The sequence below is a fragment of the Phyllostomus hastatus genome, unplaced genomic scaffold, assembly GCF_019186645.2.
Source record: "Phyllostomus hastatus isolate PE091 unplaced genomic scaffold, TTU_PhHast_1.1 phas_scaffold_193, whole genome shotgun sequence".
Lineage (NCBI taxonomy): Eukaryota > Metazoa > Chordata > Mammalia > Chiroptera > Phyllostomidae > Phyllostomus > Phyllostomus hastatus.
Genome location: NW_025334015.1, coordinates 1369054 through 1385967, shown reverse-complemented (window position 1 = coordinate 1385967; position 16914 = coordinate 1369054). Strand labels below are relative to the sequence as shown.

Here is a 16914-nt window from a genome sequence, read left to right as displayed (position 1 = left end):
CCAATGTCTTTCTCTCTCTTCTCCTCCTTCCTCTCTCTCTAAAATCAATAAATCAAAAAAAGTAGTTAAAAAATAAAAATAGAACTACCATATGACCAAGCAATCCTACTTCTGAGTATTTATCTGAAGAAATCCGAAACACCAATTTGAAAAGACACATGCATTCCTGTTTAATGCAGCCTTATTTACAATACCCAAGATATGGAAGTAATATGTGTGTCTACTGGTACATCATTAAAAAAGTTGTGATACATATATACAATGGAATATTACTGGCCCATAAAAACGAACGCAATCTTACCATTTGCAACAGCATGGATTGATTTACTGGATATTAGGCTCAGTGAAATAAGTCAGACAGAGAAAGACAACTATGATATAATTTGACTTGTATATGGAATCTAAATAACAAAATAAATGAACAAACAAAACAGAAACAAAGTCGTAACTACAGAGAACAAACCTGCAGTTACCAGACTGAGGTGAGTTGATGGTTGGGTAAAAAAAGGTCAAAGGGATTAGGAAATACAAAGCAGAAGTTGTGTAGAGTATAGCGTATGGAATATAGTCAATAATATTGTAATAGCTCTGTATGTTATGGGATGGGTATTAGAGTTATCAGCAGGATCACTTCATTAGTTCTATAAGTGTTAACTGCTATTCTGTACACCTAAAACTAATATAATAGTGAATAGCAACTGTTATTGAAACAAACTTTTAACATTGTTTAAAAAGCACATCTGAAGGAAAAGAAACAGGAATGGAAAAGCACGGTGAAAGACCTTCTGAAAAGCCCTCCACTTGAATATCTAACAGTGTTTCCAATCCAGGAAGTCCAAACCCAATTTCTTAATCTTCCCCTCCAACCACATGCGCACACACACGTGCACACACATGCACACACCTGCAGCCCCAGCCCCCAACTCGGTACACAGCTATTATTCCACCAGCTGCTCAGGCCCAGCAGCAGTGGTCTCTCGACTGCTCCTTCTCTCATCCAGCGAGTCAGCAAGTCTACTGGCAAATGGTCAGAATTTGACTAATTCTATCATCAGCCACTGCCCTGGGTCCGCCCAACATCCACCTCCACTGGCCTGGATTTCTGCAAACTTTCACTGCTCTTGTCCAGCGTGTACTCTTGTCCTCTCCCATCATCTGATTCCATGCAGCCTTGAGGAAGACTTTTGAACAGATAAGTCACGCGCTCACTTCAGCAGCATGTGGACTGAAGTGGGAACGATGCGGAGATTAACACGGCCCCTGCACTAGGGGACACGCACATTCGTGAAGCATCTCACGTTTTTCTGTCCTTTAAAATTTTTTAAATAAAAAATTCAATTGAAAGTAAAATATTTAATTAAAAATAAAAACTCACATGGGGCTCACTTAAAATTATTTATAATATTGTCCATTTATGTTGAATGCACTTTTCTTTATATAATGCAAATTACAATTTTTTAATGATAAAAAATGCAATAGGTTAAATCAAATAATGTCCATCTTCTGGTCAAACCCTCCATCCCACTAAGAGGAAAAAAATTAAGTTGCTTCCATGCCCTTTAAGGCCCTGAACAGCCTGCGGCCTGCTCTCGGGCACCCTGTCTTTGCGACTCTCTCCCTCTCCTGCAGGTGTCTGCTCCACCCCAGCCTCTTCACTGCTCCTACAACAAGCCGACAAAGTCCATGCTGGAGCCAATGGGCCTGCTGCTGCCTCCACCTGCAGCTCTCGTACAGCTCCCTCCCTTGTGCCAGCCAGGCACCTGCAAAGTGTGGCCCTCCTGAAGCAATCCTCCCTGATCAGCTGTCAGAGTGTGACACCTCAGAAACCAGTCCTCCTGTGCTCTCAGCACTCACCATGACCCAGAAGATGACATATTTGTTCACATTCTATCTCCTCCCAATCAGGACCAAACTCCACAGAAAAGGGACCTTGTTCACTGCTGCCCCAGGAACAGGTCTGGCACAGAGCAGCAGCCCATGTGCTGCCTGAATGCACTGCCAGGCTGAGGAGAGGCCGTGGGCTGCAGCGGCATCCCTCAGACCTGGTGGCATGGCTGTGGGCCAGGCCTCACCGGAAAGGACAGTCAGGCTCACCAGATGATGACTTCAGAGAGCAGAGGCTGATCCTACCCACAATTAGACACCTCCCCAAAGTCTGGCTCATCACAGAGCAAATGAGAAAAAGTGAACTAAGTAGCACCAAGGAATCACAGTGCCACCCCGAATTCATGGCAGTGATCCCTCTCCCAAACCCTAGAACCTTCCACAGCCCAGAGAACACCCATTAGTGCAGAACAATCAACTAACCATGTGGTTTACTGATAAAGGACTGATGTCGCTGGTGCCTTTCCACAGACACAGAATAATTCCTTGCACAAAAAATGAGACAAGTGAATCAAATGGGCCCAAGTGAGAGGAGGACAGTGTCGAGATGCTAAATGTCATCTAGAGATGCAGAGCTCAGCCTTAGCATCAAATAAAAATCACCTAGGGAGCTTTTCAAAATCCTCATGCCCCAGCCACACCAACACAGTTCAGCTGACCTCCCTGTGACCAGGAGCCAGGAATGCAGTTTCTGAAACAGCCCCAAATGTGTGTAAACATACAGCTACTGCTGACAGCCAACCCCCAGAGGCTGGGGTCATGGTGAAGGCCAGAGGGAATAGGGCTAACAGGGGAAGAAGGGTATGTATAATGGTCTTGATACTAACAATAAAGAAAGTAAATGATAAAAATTAAAATGAAGATAAAGATAAATAAGTAAAAAAGCAAGAGGTTCTTCCTGAGCCGCTCACCTCACCAGGGTGTCGCTTCCCGTCCCTCCTGGGCTGTAATAGAGGACGTTCTCCAAGGACAGGGAGAACTTCAGGCCCTCCACCTCCGAGATGTACAGGTCAGTGCGGTTGTCACTACGACTGACACATACAAACACCTGGTCCTCGGAGGCATCTGCGATGTAATATTCCTTGGGGAGTAAAAATGAAAAACATATCAGCCAAAAAGTGCATCTGTCCTGCAAGCTTTCCCTATATTTGGTTTCACCAAAGCAATGCCATCCCAGTGCCCCGGGGTGGGGGTAGGGGGGGTTGGGGGGATGTGGCCTGATGACCGCTGAACACGACATTCCGTCAGCCTCAGCGCAGAAACCGGGCCAACTGTCCCTCGGGGACCCTGCGGCTGCTCTGCAGCTGGAACAGGGCCCGCACTGGAAAATGGGGCACCAAATACGAATAGGCCACTGAACTCCATAAACAACCTAAAAACCTCCTTTTAGTCAATAATGTCTCCATCTTTTTCCCGTAAGATTTAGTATGAATCTCCTTTCCTTTTTCTCCACAGTGACTACAGGAAGGTGAGCCCGTAGAAACCGTAGGACTGACAAGAGCGTTCTCTATCACACCTCCTCCAAGCTACTCGCCTCCCACCACATCAGCCGCTGTGTCCAGCCTTCAGGTGCTCCTCCTCCTGGGGCCACTTTGCTGATGGACCAGCCCACATGGATCTTTCCCGTCTATCTCCATACACCACACAGGCTGCACTGGACTACAGGCAGCTCCCTCTTCTGTGGAGCTCTCGGTCTCTCCAACCTGAGAGACCAGACTATGTCTGAGGGGCAGGACCCAGATCCTATGCCTTGTCTGACCATTACAGGTGTGGGGGCATGGCAGCACTTAAGTAAGTGCTGCTGCCCTTCAGTGCCAGCTCCTCCTCTAAACCTTGCTGCCAATCCTTTCCTGCTTGGAGCGAGCAAAGGCTCCCGTCCAGCCCCACCTCAAACACTGGGAGAAAAAAACGGACCATGATGCCCACAGCACATGGCTCTTTCTGAGGACTGTTCTGGAAAGTGACTGCAGGAAGCCTGGTCAAATACCCACCTGGCAGGACATGCCCACAGTACCTTTTCCAGACCTCCACATGAGAACAATGACACTTCTTCCCACCCCCCAACAAACCCCACTTACATTAATAGGGTGTCTTGTGACAAACTGGGCTGCTCGCATGGGCTTCCGGCCAAAGGAGACCCAGAGCTGCACGGAAGGTGGCTGCTGACTGCCCAGGAGATGCTGCCAAGGAAGAGGAAGAAAATCCAACTGTGCCACCTTGTAACCACTCCATATAAGTGCGAGAGGAAACAGAAAAGTCACACCCCCTGACTGTACTTAAAACATGAAGGAGGGAATGTGACTGCAAATACAGGCTTTGCAACCTCTGCTGTCACTGGCCAGCTGGGATTGCAGTGCTTTCCACCCTAGACTCCCTGGTATGAGATGAGGAGGAAGGGCAATGGTACGATAAGAGAACGTGGGCTTGGGAAAGGGGGTGGAGGCTGCCAAAGCTTCGTCAGAGAGCAAAAAGGAGAGGACTGTGTTACGAGGCTGAAGAGACGGGTGGGGTGGAGCCTGGAGCCCCCAAACCCCACACACCTGGCACACACAACAGACTCTCTTCTCCACTCTATTCCTGTTGTCAGATGAGAAGAACACTGGAGGAACAAGGTTTCCATTTGTACCAAGAATTGAGGGAATTTTCATTTATTCAATTTTTCAGTCTTCTAAGATTTCTCATTAACATCTTTTGCTAGAATATGTTTTCTTTGGTATATAGAGTATTCCACAGGATGTTGACCACATCACATTGCATCTTACAGACATTTCACCATGGCCAGAATCTTCAAAATGTATATAAAAGCATTAGAGTAACAGAAAATAACTACATCTCTCTAGGTCTCTATGTACCTACAAAATGAGAAGCTGACTTGGGTTGGGGCTTCTCTCTGGATGGGTTTACATGGTCCAGGAACACTGCAGACACATACACACATTTTTTGTATAGATGCACCTGTTCATTTTGCTAGGGAGGGTCTACACCTTTTATCAGATTCCCAAAAGGGTCAACAATCTGAAAAAGGGCAAGAAGCACTATAAAGGCTCCATGTGGCTTTGCAATTCAAGGAGGGAGACATAGCCTCACGCAGACAGAGTCACACATGTGACTATGATACATATTGGAATGCTGGGTCCCTGCCAGAAGGAGTTATTTTGGCTTCATTTTTCCTTGACTATTCACTACTGTTTATTATGGATTTTAAATTCCTATAGAGCAAGGAACAACAACTGAATACCCTATGCTCATATATGCCCAGTAAGTACTATGTGAAGAGCAAACTGATAAACACAAAGTTATTTTTGGTTCATTTGAGCAATGCATGTGTATGTGTATTCAAACTAACACTGAACAAATGGTTAAAAGTAGTATGTTTTAAAGAAGCCAGGTGATAAATATAAAAGACTGCTCTTCCAAAATGCCACCCTGAAAACCATGTTCATAGTCTGTACTCAGTATGGGACCACAGGAAATAATGGACCTATTAAAAATGTAAAATGCAGCCCCCAATGGTATGGCCCAGAGGACTGAGTGCTGGCCTATGGAACAAAAGGTTGCCAGTTAGATTCCCAGTCAGGGCACATGTGTGGGTTGCTGGCCAGGTCCCCAGCTGGGGACGTGCAAGAGGCAAATGATCAATGTTTCTCTCCCCCACTTTCTCCCTTCTTTCCTCTCTTTCTAAAAACAAATAAACTAAATCTTTTAAAAAATGTAAAATGCATTACCTGAACAAAAATTAGTTTGCAACAAAATATGTATACATTCCAAAATCTCTTCTTAAGTTAGTGAAATAGCTGCATATAAAAGTCAGACAATTAGTTTAAGTCGCCCTATATGAACCCTTACGAATTTACATGAACACACAGATGCCAATGACATGCACATGTTTATGCTCCGTATTTTTTCACTACTTTCTGCCACAGTTACATCTTAGAAAGGAGCCGCTGCTCTCAGTGGGCCCCAGGCCCGTAGTTCGTTACAGGTGCCGAGCACCTGTGGCGGGGAGGCCTTAGCGCCGAGGCTGTGCACAAGGCCAGCTCCACTCCACAACTGCCAATCAACCACAGAATACACAGGTCAAAAAGCCCTTGAAGCAAATCCATCCCACTTCCTTCTGGAAATTACTCCTCAACCTGGAAAAGTCAGGTTCACACATAACATATTCCTAAAGAGTTATTATAATATTTTACTGCCACCAAGAAAAATATTAACAAGTGTGCCACACTATTGATTTAAGATGTATTATAAGGCCCTAACACTTTTTGTTACTAAGCCATGGGTTTTGTTGTTGTTGAGTTGTTCTTTACAGTTACTGTAAAAGCAAAGCATGCTTGTGAAAGCATCCAATGGGCAGACAGGTGTAAGGTAAAATGCAGAAGTTCCGCACCCTACTCCCCATTCTAAAAGACTGAGGTTCTCCCAACTGATGGCTCCCAAAGTGGGGGAAGGTTGGGGAGCTAAGTGAAAAGGTGAAGGGATTAAGAAGTACAGATTGGCAGTTACAAATCAGTCACAGGAATGCAGACCAGAGCACAGGGAATATAGTCAACAATATTGAAATAACTACCTATGGGGCCAGGCAGGTACTAGAAATATCAGGGGAACACTCTGTAAATTTTATCATTGTCTAATCACTATGATGTGCACCTGAAACTAATATAAATACTACTGGATGTCAACCGTAATAGAAAAATACATTTAAAAAAAAGATGAGGACCAAAGCATCGCAGGTTTGATTCCCAGTCAGGGCACATGCCTGGGTTGCAAGTCATGACCCCCAGCAACCACACAGTGATGTTTCTCTCTCTCTCTCCTTCTCCCTCCCTTCCCTCTCTAAAAATGAATGAATAAATAAATAATCTTAAAATTAAAAAAATTTTTAAGAAGACGAGGGTTCTCTTCCTTTTGTGCAAGTACATGTGGTCATGTGACTAAGTACTAATTAACACAAGTGTTGTGTTGGTTTCTTGGAAGGCTGCTTAAATAAGGGAGTGAAGAAGCTGGAAAGGATGCTCCTTCGGCCTTTCCGTCTGTGTCCTTCCTAACTCCAGTAAAGCCTCGAAGAGGTCTCAGGCCACGAGGGAACCTTGAGACTGAAAGTCATCCATGCAGATGGCAGAGCAGAAAGACAGATGCTTGGGAGCTCGGGGTCCCCGGGACACCAGCACTACCCCAGACAGCCTCCCTCCGGGTGGCACTGACTGCTTAGGCACTTTCTCTGCTAGTATGTGTTTCAGCCTCACACAACGCCAGTGACACACGAGGCTCCGTGTTCCACATGCAGACAGGTCACGACAGAAACGCTGTTGTGCCTCTCAATTTTGTTCACGAACAGCAGACTGACTGTTGTACTACTTAACTTTTTCACCAACAGTGCACCTCAGCCTTCATTTCACAGCTACTGGTGGGCGTTTAGGTCATTTCCAGAAGCACTCTTCGATGAACACACTCATGCACATCGCCTCTTTGAGAACAACACAGGGATATCTGTGGGATAGTCTTAGAATTCCTAGGTCAAAATGTTCAGTTTTGACAGACAATAAAAATGCCTTTCTCAAAGGCATGCCAGTTAATACCAGCACACACAACTTCACCAGAATCTGGCAGCATTTTGAATGTTTTGTTTCATATGCCAATATTAGGGGGCCTAGTAATTTATGATAGTCTTTTTTTCATTTGGCATGTTCATTGCTGATGAGTAAAAATAAGTTAATATAAGTACTGGAATAATCTGAATTTCAGAGAGTACATTTACATTTATGTTTCACATTATATCAATAGCAAAAAGAAATGAGAGACCAAGGAGCAGAAAGAAACTAAATAAATGATACATTTGCCAAGCGAAGACCAAAGGACGTCACAGGACACTTGTAGCTGAAAGCTGCTGAGGGAAAGCTGGCGGGAGGAGGGGGTGCTGAGGGGCCGTCCACAGGCGCCCGTGCGGGCTGCGGTGCTCACTGCCCTCTCTGCGCTGAAGCCCTAACCCAGTCTCAGCAAAACATCACCATCCACATCAGTGTTGTCTGCACTAAAGGCTTTAGGGATACAATGATATATCTGGAATTTGCTTTAAAATATTCCAGGAAAAAAAAGTGGGTAGACAACTGCAAAAAGATTAGCCAAAGTCGATGATATTGAGGCCTAACTGGGAGGCCAGGTCAGTATAAACTGCTCTTTTATGTAGATTTTTAAATGTCCATCATAAAAAGTTTGAAATGTTAATGTTAATTGGAAGCACTTCTAGAATGGCAGAGTAAAGAATTCTGAAAATTCACTCATCTGTTACAGTAGCAAGAATATTTGACAAAAATTCTCAAACTCAACTTGTTCAGATTTTTAAAAATTAAATAAAGGCTTGTAAAAACCCACAAAGCACTGATTCCAGAGCATCGAGGGGGCTGAGCAAGAAGAGCCAGGCCCGTAGCACCACTCCCCAGCCCACCCCTCCTCCCTCACTCTGCAAGCCAGGGGGCCCACAATGCCTCAGGCAGGGGCAGTGGGTGTGGGGACAGCCACCAGCAGCTGCCAGAGAGGGCAGGGCAGCACATGTTTAGAAACAGAGTGAGCTGCTTAGAGCCAGAGTGAGCTGCACTTGGGGGGGGGGGGGGCACCTTACTTGAAAGCTGCAGTCTCAGCTCTCCTCGTAAGGTAACCTGATTTAACTCACTGTATGGACAGAGCTGTAGCCAGGGCATTTTCGGAAAACCTCAACAACTGATGAATGTTTAATTTCTCAATGGCTGGAGAAGCAGGACCACCCTGGAGTTCACAGGGGGATAACTAAAACACACAAAAGGGAAACCTGGGGATGAAGGCATCCACAAGGTCAGGTGTATGTGGCTTCGAGCGTACTCACGAAGGAACCAGCAAGGGCCTTTTTCCTCTGATTTCTCCAGCTGGCTAAGGACCCGTAGCTCTACACTAGCAGAGCTGCAGGCTTCCCAGGGGCCCTCTGCAAAGGCTGCAGGACATACGTTCCGAGAGTTTACAGAAGTTACATTATGCTACATCATCAAACATTTTAGGAGCCATACACAACTAAGAATAGAAACTTTACAAAACCAATGTAGAAAACTCACAAAACAAAAACGGCAACAACAATAACAATAACAAAAAGCAACAAGAAAATGTCTTGGGAAGGGGTACTCTGACATGAGAAGTTGTTACAATGCATCATTTAAAATGTACGGTTTTCAACAACAAAAATAAGACAAGCAAGCAGCAAAGTACACACACAAAGTCATCATACACAGTGCTTGGGCAAGGCCAAGCACTGGCCTCACACAGAAATTGTAAGTTTTCTGTGATAATGTGCTCAAAGTGCTAACGGAAATCATGTCTCAGGAATTAAAGGGGAGCATGAGAACCCTGTATCACCAAGTAGAAAAAAACAATGAAGAAATAGAAATTACTGAAAAAACAAACACATTCTTGAGTTTAAAAAAGTACAATAATTCAAAAGAAAAATCCACCAGAGAGGTTCAACAAGAGATCTGAACTGGCAGAAGAAAGAAGCAGTGAACTTAAAAGCATTAACTGAGGATCCACACTACAGCATATAGAAACTCTAAAACATCATACTTCAAAAGAAAATAGTAACAAAGGGTCACATAAGCTATGGCTCCCTGTACATAAAATGTCCAGAGTAGGCCAATCCACAGGGCAGAAGAAACTGGGTCCGTGGCTGCTCAGGGCTGGGAGGCAGGAGTGAGAAGCAATGCTAATGGGTCTGGGGTCTGCTTTGAGGGTGAAGATAATGTTCTGGGATCAGGTAGTGATGAGCACTACACAAGCTTACAAATGCACTACAAACCATGAGCTGTACACTTTAAAAGGGTGAATTTTATGGGATATGAATTATATCTCAATACAAGTGTTATAAAAATTAATTTTGAATGTATTGCTTTTATCATTTTACTTTTAATCTGTAAATATGTTTGAGTTTTATAATTGTACATGAGTTATAAGCAGCAGGTGATTATATCTAGTTTGATATTTGCATATACTTAAGTAACACCAAAATTAAAATAATTTGTCAACAGCTGGTTCTGGTCAGTTATCCTAAAATTAACACACCAGTGTGGTCAGCTAACTTCTCATGTCAAGGCTCACAGTCCTGAGGCAATTAAGCTCTTCTATTTTCTCTATTAACATTAGACTTTACATTAGCAAAATTCAGGTTAGAAATTGGTTTTCAACAGTAAAACTAGTGGTTGACTGGTTAAAATAGTGAAAGTGCCAACAAGCTCTCTCAGGAGATGAGCGGCCAGCAGGAGAAATTTCTGAATATGCTGCAGGCGTGGCCTGGAGGCCTGCAACTGGCCTCTCTCAGGAACGATGCCTCTGAGGGTTTGGGCTCCCTGGTGCCGACTGGCAGGGTCAGAATCCTGCCTCCACAAAGGTTGGAGATGTTTCTCTGTAAGGGTCTGAGCCATCCTGCCTCTGTGGAACTATTCAGTTCAGCCACTGACACGTGAGAGCAGTGACAAACCTCACGCATGCCAGTGTGGATGGCTGTTTCCAGGAAGCATGACCAACAAGCGTGGGGCCGCAGTTTGCCGACCGCTGCTCCAGAACAGTGTCTGAGTCAGGCCGGGGGCAGCTGCAGCCCGTCAGACAGGGGGGACACTCCACAAAGCCCACGCACCAGGCGTTTGCCTACAGGTGAACACCGGTGCAAGGGGAAGTCCAAGCCTGGCGTTCGGGCACACACTGGCCGTGAGGCCACAGAGGGCAGAGAGCCTCTCAGCTGCCACTGCGCACAAGGGCGCATCCTCGTTCTCGTGGCCCCATCGTCATGACAGGGACTGTTAAGACAGAGGAATGTCATGTCAAAAAAACAAGGAATAAAAATAAAACTTGGGTTAAAAAAATGAAAGCGCATCAGACCACAAGAACATTTGACCTGGGAGCCAGGCCAGTGGGCACCACAGCGTCCAGAACACTCGGGCATGGCTCCGGTCCAGAACCGTCCCACAGACCCGGCCGGCAGACAACCTCATTATTCACGGAGATGGAAACAGCACAGAGAGAACCGCCCAAAACCAATTTTCCCTGTTCTACAAGTAGTTCCTGGACTGCCCTAATTTGATTCAAATCCACTTAAAATTAAAGTCATTCCAATTTCCCTAAATCCAGACAGCCTGAGGGCCCAGAAAAGAAGTCAGTCATAACTGCAGGCCTGAACACTCCTACTGATCAGCTGAGCCAACGAGGCCAACGTTTATTTGTCCTTATGTCTGACTAGCCTAACGAACGTAACGAGCAGGAGGAAAACACCCATTTTATCCACTGCCGGCTGGGTTTCTTCTCTTCTCATCCATCCATTGAGAAATGTTTCCTTGATAATATAATTGACTAGTATTAGAAGCTTCTGCATATAGAAGACCTCAGAGAACAGTTTCTCAAATTTGGAAAAGTCTTAGGCATCCTGGGAATGCGCAGGGGAAAAAATGCACTGGGGCCCTGCAGCCTACCTCTGTAAGGAGTGCACATGTGCGACATGGCTGCAGGTGCTCCTGAGACCACATCTGAGCATGAGCACCAGGGGCTGGCCCAGCTTGCCTTAGGGTCTGGCGGCCCGTGCAGGTGCTGAGGGAAGAGGCTGACACGTGACTCCAGTTCTGCCATAAATAAGTCAGCCGCACAGAGAGTTGAGAGTGTGCCATGTTTATAACCTCTCAACCTCTCCAAAACCTGCTAACCAACGCTTTCTAAATTAGGCAGGCAAAGGTGACATCCATTTAACTCCACTGCACACTGTCCATGTACCACGCACTGCGCACCCTGCTGGGGACTGAGTCAGTGATGCCCACTACGGACATTGCGCCTGACCTACCACGGCCAAGGACAGCAAGGACCAACCATGGGCTCTCTGCACCTCAGCTACGTCCAAGACACAGCGGTCAGGTAAAAATGGAGGGCACAGAAAGCTCCACCTGTCACATAACTTAGTCCTCAGTTGTGAGAGCTAGAAATAACAGAGTTAAGAGAAATGTACAACTGCTCTCCATGACATCCCTGACTCAGTCAGGACAAATCTGGGAATCAGCCCCTGTGCCTTAAAATTCAGAAATTAAAAATAGCCCTGGCCAGGTAGTTCAGCTGGTTAGAGCAGCATTCCAGTGCACTAAGGTTGTGGGTTCAATCCCTGGTCAGAGCACACACACATATAAGAATCAACCAATGAATGCATCAATAAGTGGAACCACAATGTTTCTCTTTCTTCCCTCTCTCTCCATCTCATCTCCCTCCTTTCAGAATGGAGGGAGGAAGGAAGGGACGAAGGGAAGAAAAGAAATTAAAATCATACCAAAAAAAATTTAGACCCAAAAAACTAAAATAGAAAAGACCTATGAACCCTGAAAACTCAGAGACTGATAGACTTGGAAAATTTTAGTTTAAGTAATAGCTAATAAGCTTAGCAATCAACGCAGATAAAAGCTATTGTTCCAGGAACTGAAGGGATGACCCACCCTGACTCCAGGAGACCACAAGCAATTCCACCTTTGTGCCTCAGGAGGACTGCAAGCAAGATGGTGTCTGAGCCATTGTGCTCCAGGGTGAGATGTCCACCACCCAGGACATAGCTAAAAGCCACCACCCAGGGCCAGAAGCTACAGTTTTTTTTAATCCAATTAGCTTTTCACTGAATCCCCAACCCCTACCTACACTTTATTCTCCTTATAAAAAGGGCCATTTTAAAATGGAATTTAAGACAGTCTGTTAGGGCCATATGAACAGACCATCTTCTTAGATAGCCGGCCCTCTGAATAAAGCACCCATAAAGATTCAATCCCTGTCTCTGCTTATTGGGTTTCATATGTGACAGGCAGCACAAATGCCAGGGTTTTTTTTCTGGTTTCAAGATGGTGCAGGAGCTCACACCTGCCCACCTGGAGGTCAAGAGGTTCTTCTGCTGGTCTGTGCATGTGTGAGAAAAAAATAAACTGACAGACAAGGCTGGAAAGGACGTCCAGGGAGCGACTCAAGGCCCCAGCCTGGCAGAAGAAAGTGGTTGAAAAAACCACTTCCCCTAGTATGCCATGGGGAACCCCCAGTCTCAAGCCCCTGCGTCTTCTCTCCTCATTCCAGCCTCCCGCCCTGGTTTCCCTACTGGGCTGGGCCTCTCTATGTCCTAGAACTCCACCAGGATTGACCTGCTTCTTCCTGGCCAGCTGCCAGTCACACAAATGAGAACCTGGAGGGAAACAGGACATCTTGTTTCTGTCCCTCAGGTTAGCAGTGATGGGAAGCAGAGTGGCCACACAGGCCCTGAGGTCCACCTGGTCAGCCGGCTTACAGCCCCTAGTGTAACGGGGTGCAGCCAGGACCCCCCTTAAATGAAGGATTTGAAACATGGTCCAGAACTCGAGGTGTCCAGGAAATATAAAAATACAGGATACCACTATACAAGTCTGAACTGGGGGATGGGACACATGGAGCGGGGCCATTAACAATTATTTTGCATATCAACAGTTTTGCAAATAATTGCAAAAACGGTCATTTTATATATTTATAACAGCTGGCTAGCTTCATAGATATGTTAAGTAGCATTGGCCATGCTTTGAGCCAGGGAAGTGGGAGTGACTTGGACCCATGACATAACTGGGAGGCAGCTTCCCCTGGTTATTGCACCTGCATGAGAGCTTGGAGACTGTTTGCTCCACGCCATAGGGCCATGCCTGCCCAGACTTACTATAGCAGCTAAGAAAGGCTGGAAAAATATGGGAGTGCTGGCAGGTGTGGCAGATTGTGGGAGGAGTCAGAAATGGGGTTTCATAGGAAGATTCCTGCAGGGGTTTAAACCCAGGTGCGCCAGCCATGCAGGGGCTAACCATGTGGTTTTCGGGATCCCTTTACCACTCGGCTTAGAAAACAGGAGAGATGATGAAGGACTAGGGACGGAGACAATATGAGATCTTGCAGGGAAGGAAAGGGGTGAAAGGGTTCTTGCTGGGATGCCTGAGGAGGTGCCACAATAGTTTGGATTGAGAACTGGAGATCACAGCAGTGACACAGCTGATGGTGCTGGGAACCGCAGGAGGCCTGACAGCCAAGCACAGATGACTGGGAAGAACCAGGAGAAGTGAGCTGCAGAATTTTTTTTTTCTAAGACATGGTACCCAAGGCTGACCTACCAGGGCAAAGAGGGAAGGAAGGACTGTGTGTTTGTGGCTGTTTTAAGGGACTTTGAGATTTTAAACAAGACATTAAGTCGTTACTCTAAGTCTGTATAACTTTTGAATAAATAGTTTCTTTCCTTCTCACCAAACTCTGGCATTGAGAGCCATAATTCCAATTCCCTGGAGGCAGGTAAAAGCTCTGCAGTGACGAAGGGACCCCATAGGACCTGAGTCCATTCTGTAACACCAAGACAGCCATCACACCTACCCTGACTGGGCCTGGTTCTCTCCCTTGCACAGGGTAGTGTGGTTGCCACTTACCATGTGATACCTTTGTAAGGCAAGTCCTATTAAATAATTGACAACCCTGGTTTTCAATGAGCAAGCTCTCCATTTCAGCATCTGGCTCCCACCCATGAAATCAAGGGGAAAATTTTCCCAAAGGCTGAGATTTAAGCTAGAAGCTTAATGACTGCTTTTCTTAGAGCACTGACTCCCTTTGGCCCAAGACTGCCCATTCTATGAGCCACGTAAGTTAACATGGGGTCAAAATTCACAAAGAAATTGGCCTAAATTGAAAGGAAATCAGAGAGTGAAGTTGACGAAAAATGCTACTGAGTTCCATCCCTCCCTCCTGAGTTCTTTTCATTGGATTTCAAAGAAATATGTGCTTGTCAAGGATACATGGAAAACAACCAGGTCCCTAGAGACACTCTGAGGGGCGTCCAGGCTCCTGCAGGCCTGGACCTCCCAGGATGCCTGTGATGGCACCCTTGTCACGCTCCTCCAGGCCCAGCGATCGGGCCCTGCTTGTGTGAACTCCCCCACAGGATCACAGAACACCACACCTCAGAAAGGAGACTCCAAGCAGTTTATTTCTTAGCACCTTAAACTTACCACCACCTTTGTAGCAAACATGTACTTGTCCCGAAGCTGAAAGTCTCGCACTTCCTCAAGGACCACTTCCTGGTTCTCCCAGGACTGGAAGAAGTCTGTACTTCGGAAAATGGTGGAGTAACCAGAGGGTTCATGCCGTTCGATATAGACGGTGTTTGGCTTGTCATAGGGATCAATTCCCCTAAAAGAGAAAAACAGCTGTTTATCGTCTTTTCTAAGCCTGACCCCTGGGGGCAAGGAGGTTCTGCCAGGGGCAGACGCACTCTCTCTGGTGGCTCCTCAGCTCAGTGCAGAGGGGAAGGAGCTGCCATCTGTCAGGCATTCTGTGCCACTGTTGTTTTCAGAGCATCCTGGGTTTCCCCTCAGAGCAAGTTCCGACCAGCCTCAGTAGGGTGGAAAGGAGAAATAAAAGACGCAATGTTTTCAAATCAGTAAGTCGTGCTTGAGGTTGTAGGCAGGTTTCTGGCCTCAAAGGGAGGTACCTTAGAGGAGAGAAGGAGAGTGTTTTCCAAGGAGCTGCGTTCTGAGAAGAACAGAGGAAACCACACAAGGAGGCATAATGAGCCCTTTTCTGTGTCTGTCTGCTCGGGGCTGTTGCTGTTGTCACGGAGCTGGGCAACCAGGATCCATCCAGTGCAAATTCACGTCCTGTGAGCCTGCTTCACAAGTTCCTTCTTGTACATACTGGTCTCCTCAGGAATGCAGGCTCATTTCCTCCCCTGTGCTTCGGTCCGGTCCGTGCTACATCCCTCTACAGGGTCTCTTTGCCATTTGTGCTGGCCTGTACCTCTGAATCTTGCTCATCTTCTGGGGCCAAGTTCATGCTCCCCTCCCCCAGGAGGCCTAATGCCCTCTTCCTTCTCCCAGCACTGACAATGTATCTCTACAGCACTCAAGTCCAAGCCTTTTTAATGAGCTTTATGTGAGTTTCAAACAAAGGTAGAAAACTGCTTTGGTTGGGAGGATTCTGAATCAGTCTCCTTACTTTACACAGTAGTGCTTCTTGTTATTTTATCCTGCACTGAATGTATGACGTCACAATGTACTATGTTGTTCACCACAGCCTGTCTGAGCTTCCTAGACAGTGCAGAGGCCTTCAGAACCCATGTCCTATCTCTATCCCTTCTTATCCTGCAGGGCTCCCACCTGCATGGACTCCTGCTGCACTGGCTCTGTGGGCCATCAATACAGAGATGATTCCAAACAGAAAACTGTGGTGTGATGAGATCAAACCACCTGGGAGAAGATCTCTGAACTGCTGCCCCTCACCCCCAGGTGCACCCCACACAGCAGCTGAGAGGACCAGGCTCTTGACACTCATAAGAACACCAAGGCCAGGAAGACCATTCCCCAGGCAGGAAATTAACCTAAAAATCAAAAGAATGAGGATGCAGCTATGGCCCAAGGAAAGGCAGAGGTCTTTGGAAAGTTCCATCCTTTGTACAACGGCTCTCAGGATAATGAAAATATGATATAAAACTCCTTCAAGATGTGCTATCAAGAGAACATTCTAAGAAAAAAGAAAGAAGGGAAAGGAAGGGAAAAGAAGGGAAGGGAAACAAAAGAAAAGAAAGAATAAATGAAAAGAAGAGAAAAAAGGAGGAAGAAAGAGAAAGGAAGATCAGAGTAGAAAAATAGAAGAGCCTCTTTTCACAGTGAGGGACGACAACTTTGGCCCAAAAACCCGGGGTCATAACCAGGCATTGGACCAAGCAGGGGCCTTGGTCCTGACCTGGGGACGACTGTCATCATCCTCTGATGCTCTGTGTGCCTGTGTGGGGGGATGGCAGCAGGTTCTCTCCTTTTCCAGAATTAGAAGTACTGATTAAAGCACTTCCTCTCCTCTAAACAATATGCAAATTAAAATGAGACTGCTGGGTATTTTTAAAAAGGTAGAGAGGAAGGAACCTTTAATCAGATTTGAGAGCTCACCTCTACTATTCCTCCTTAGCCAAAAGCAGCAGCCAAGATCTGAAACAGCCATGACTTTCATCCCAATACAACTCTG

At 46.1% G+C, this 16914-nt stretch overlaps 1 protein-coding gene and 1 non-coding gene across 5 annotated transcripts in view; one reads left to right on the top strand and one right to left on the bottom strand.

The window, feature by feature from the left end:
* Nucleotides 1-16914, bottom strand: part of SORL1 (sortilin related receptor 1) — a 155564-nt gene that overhangs the window by 99000 nt on the left and 39650 nt on the right. For all 4 annotated transcript variants that reach the window (XM_045860140.1, XM_045860143.1, XM_045860142.1 and 1 more), the window contains 3 exons: nucleotides 14907-15087; nucleotides 3963-4064; nucleotides 2796-2965 (listed from right to left, as the gene is read on the bottom strand). In XM_045860140.1, coding sequence (XP_045716096.1) covers nucleotides 2796-2965; nucleotides 3963-4064; nucleotides 14907-15087 — 453 coding nt within the window. The remainder of the gene's footprint in view (nucleotides 1-2795; nucleotides 2966-3962; nucleotides 4065-14906; nucleotides 15088-16914) is intronic.
* Nucleotides 1202-1304, top strand: LOC123832631. Its single transcript, XR_006788103.1, has one exon. It is a non-coding gene; the product is annotated as a U6 spliceosomal RNA (small nuclear RNA).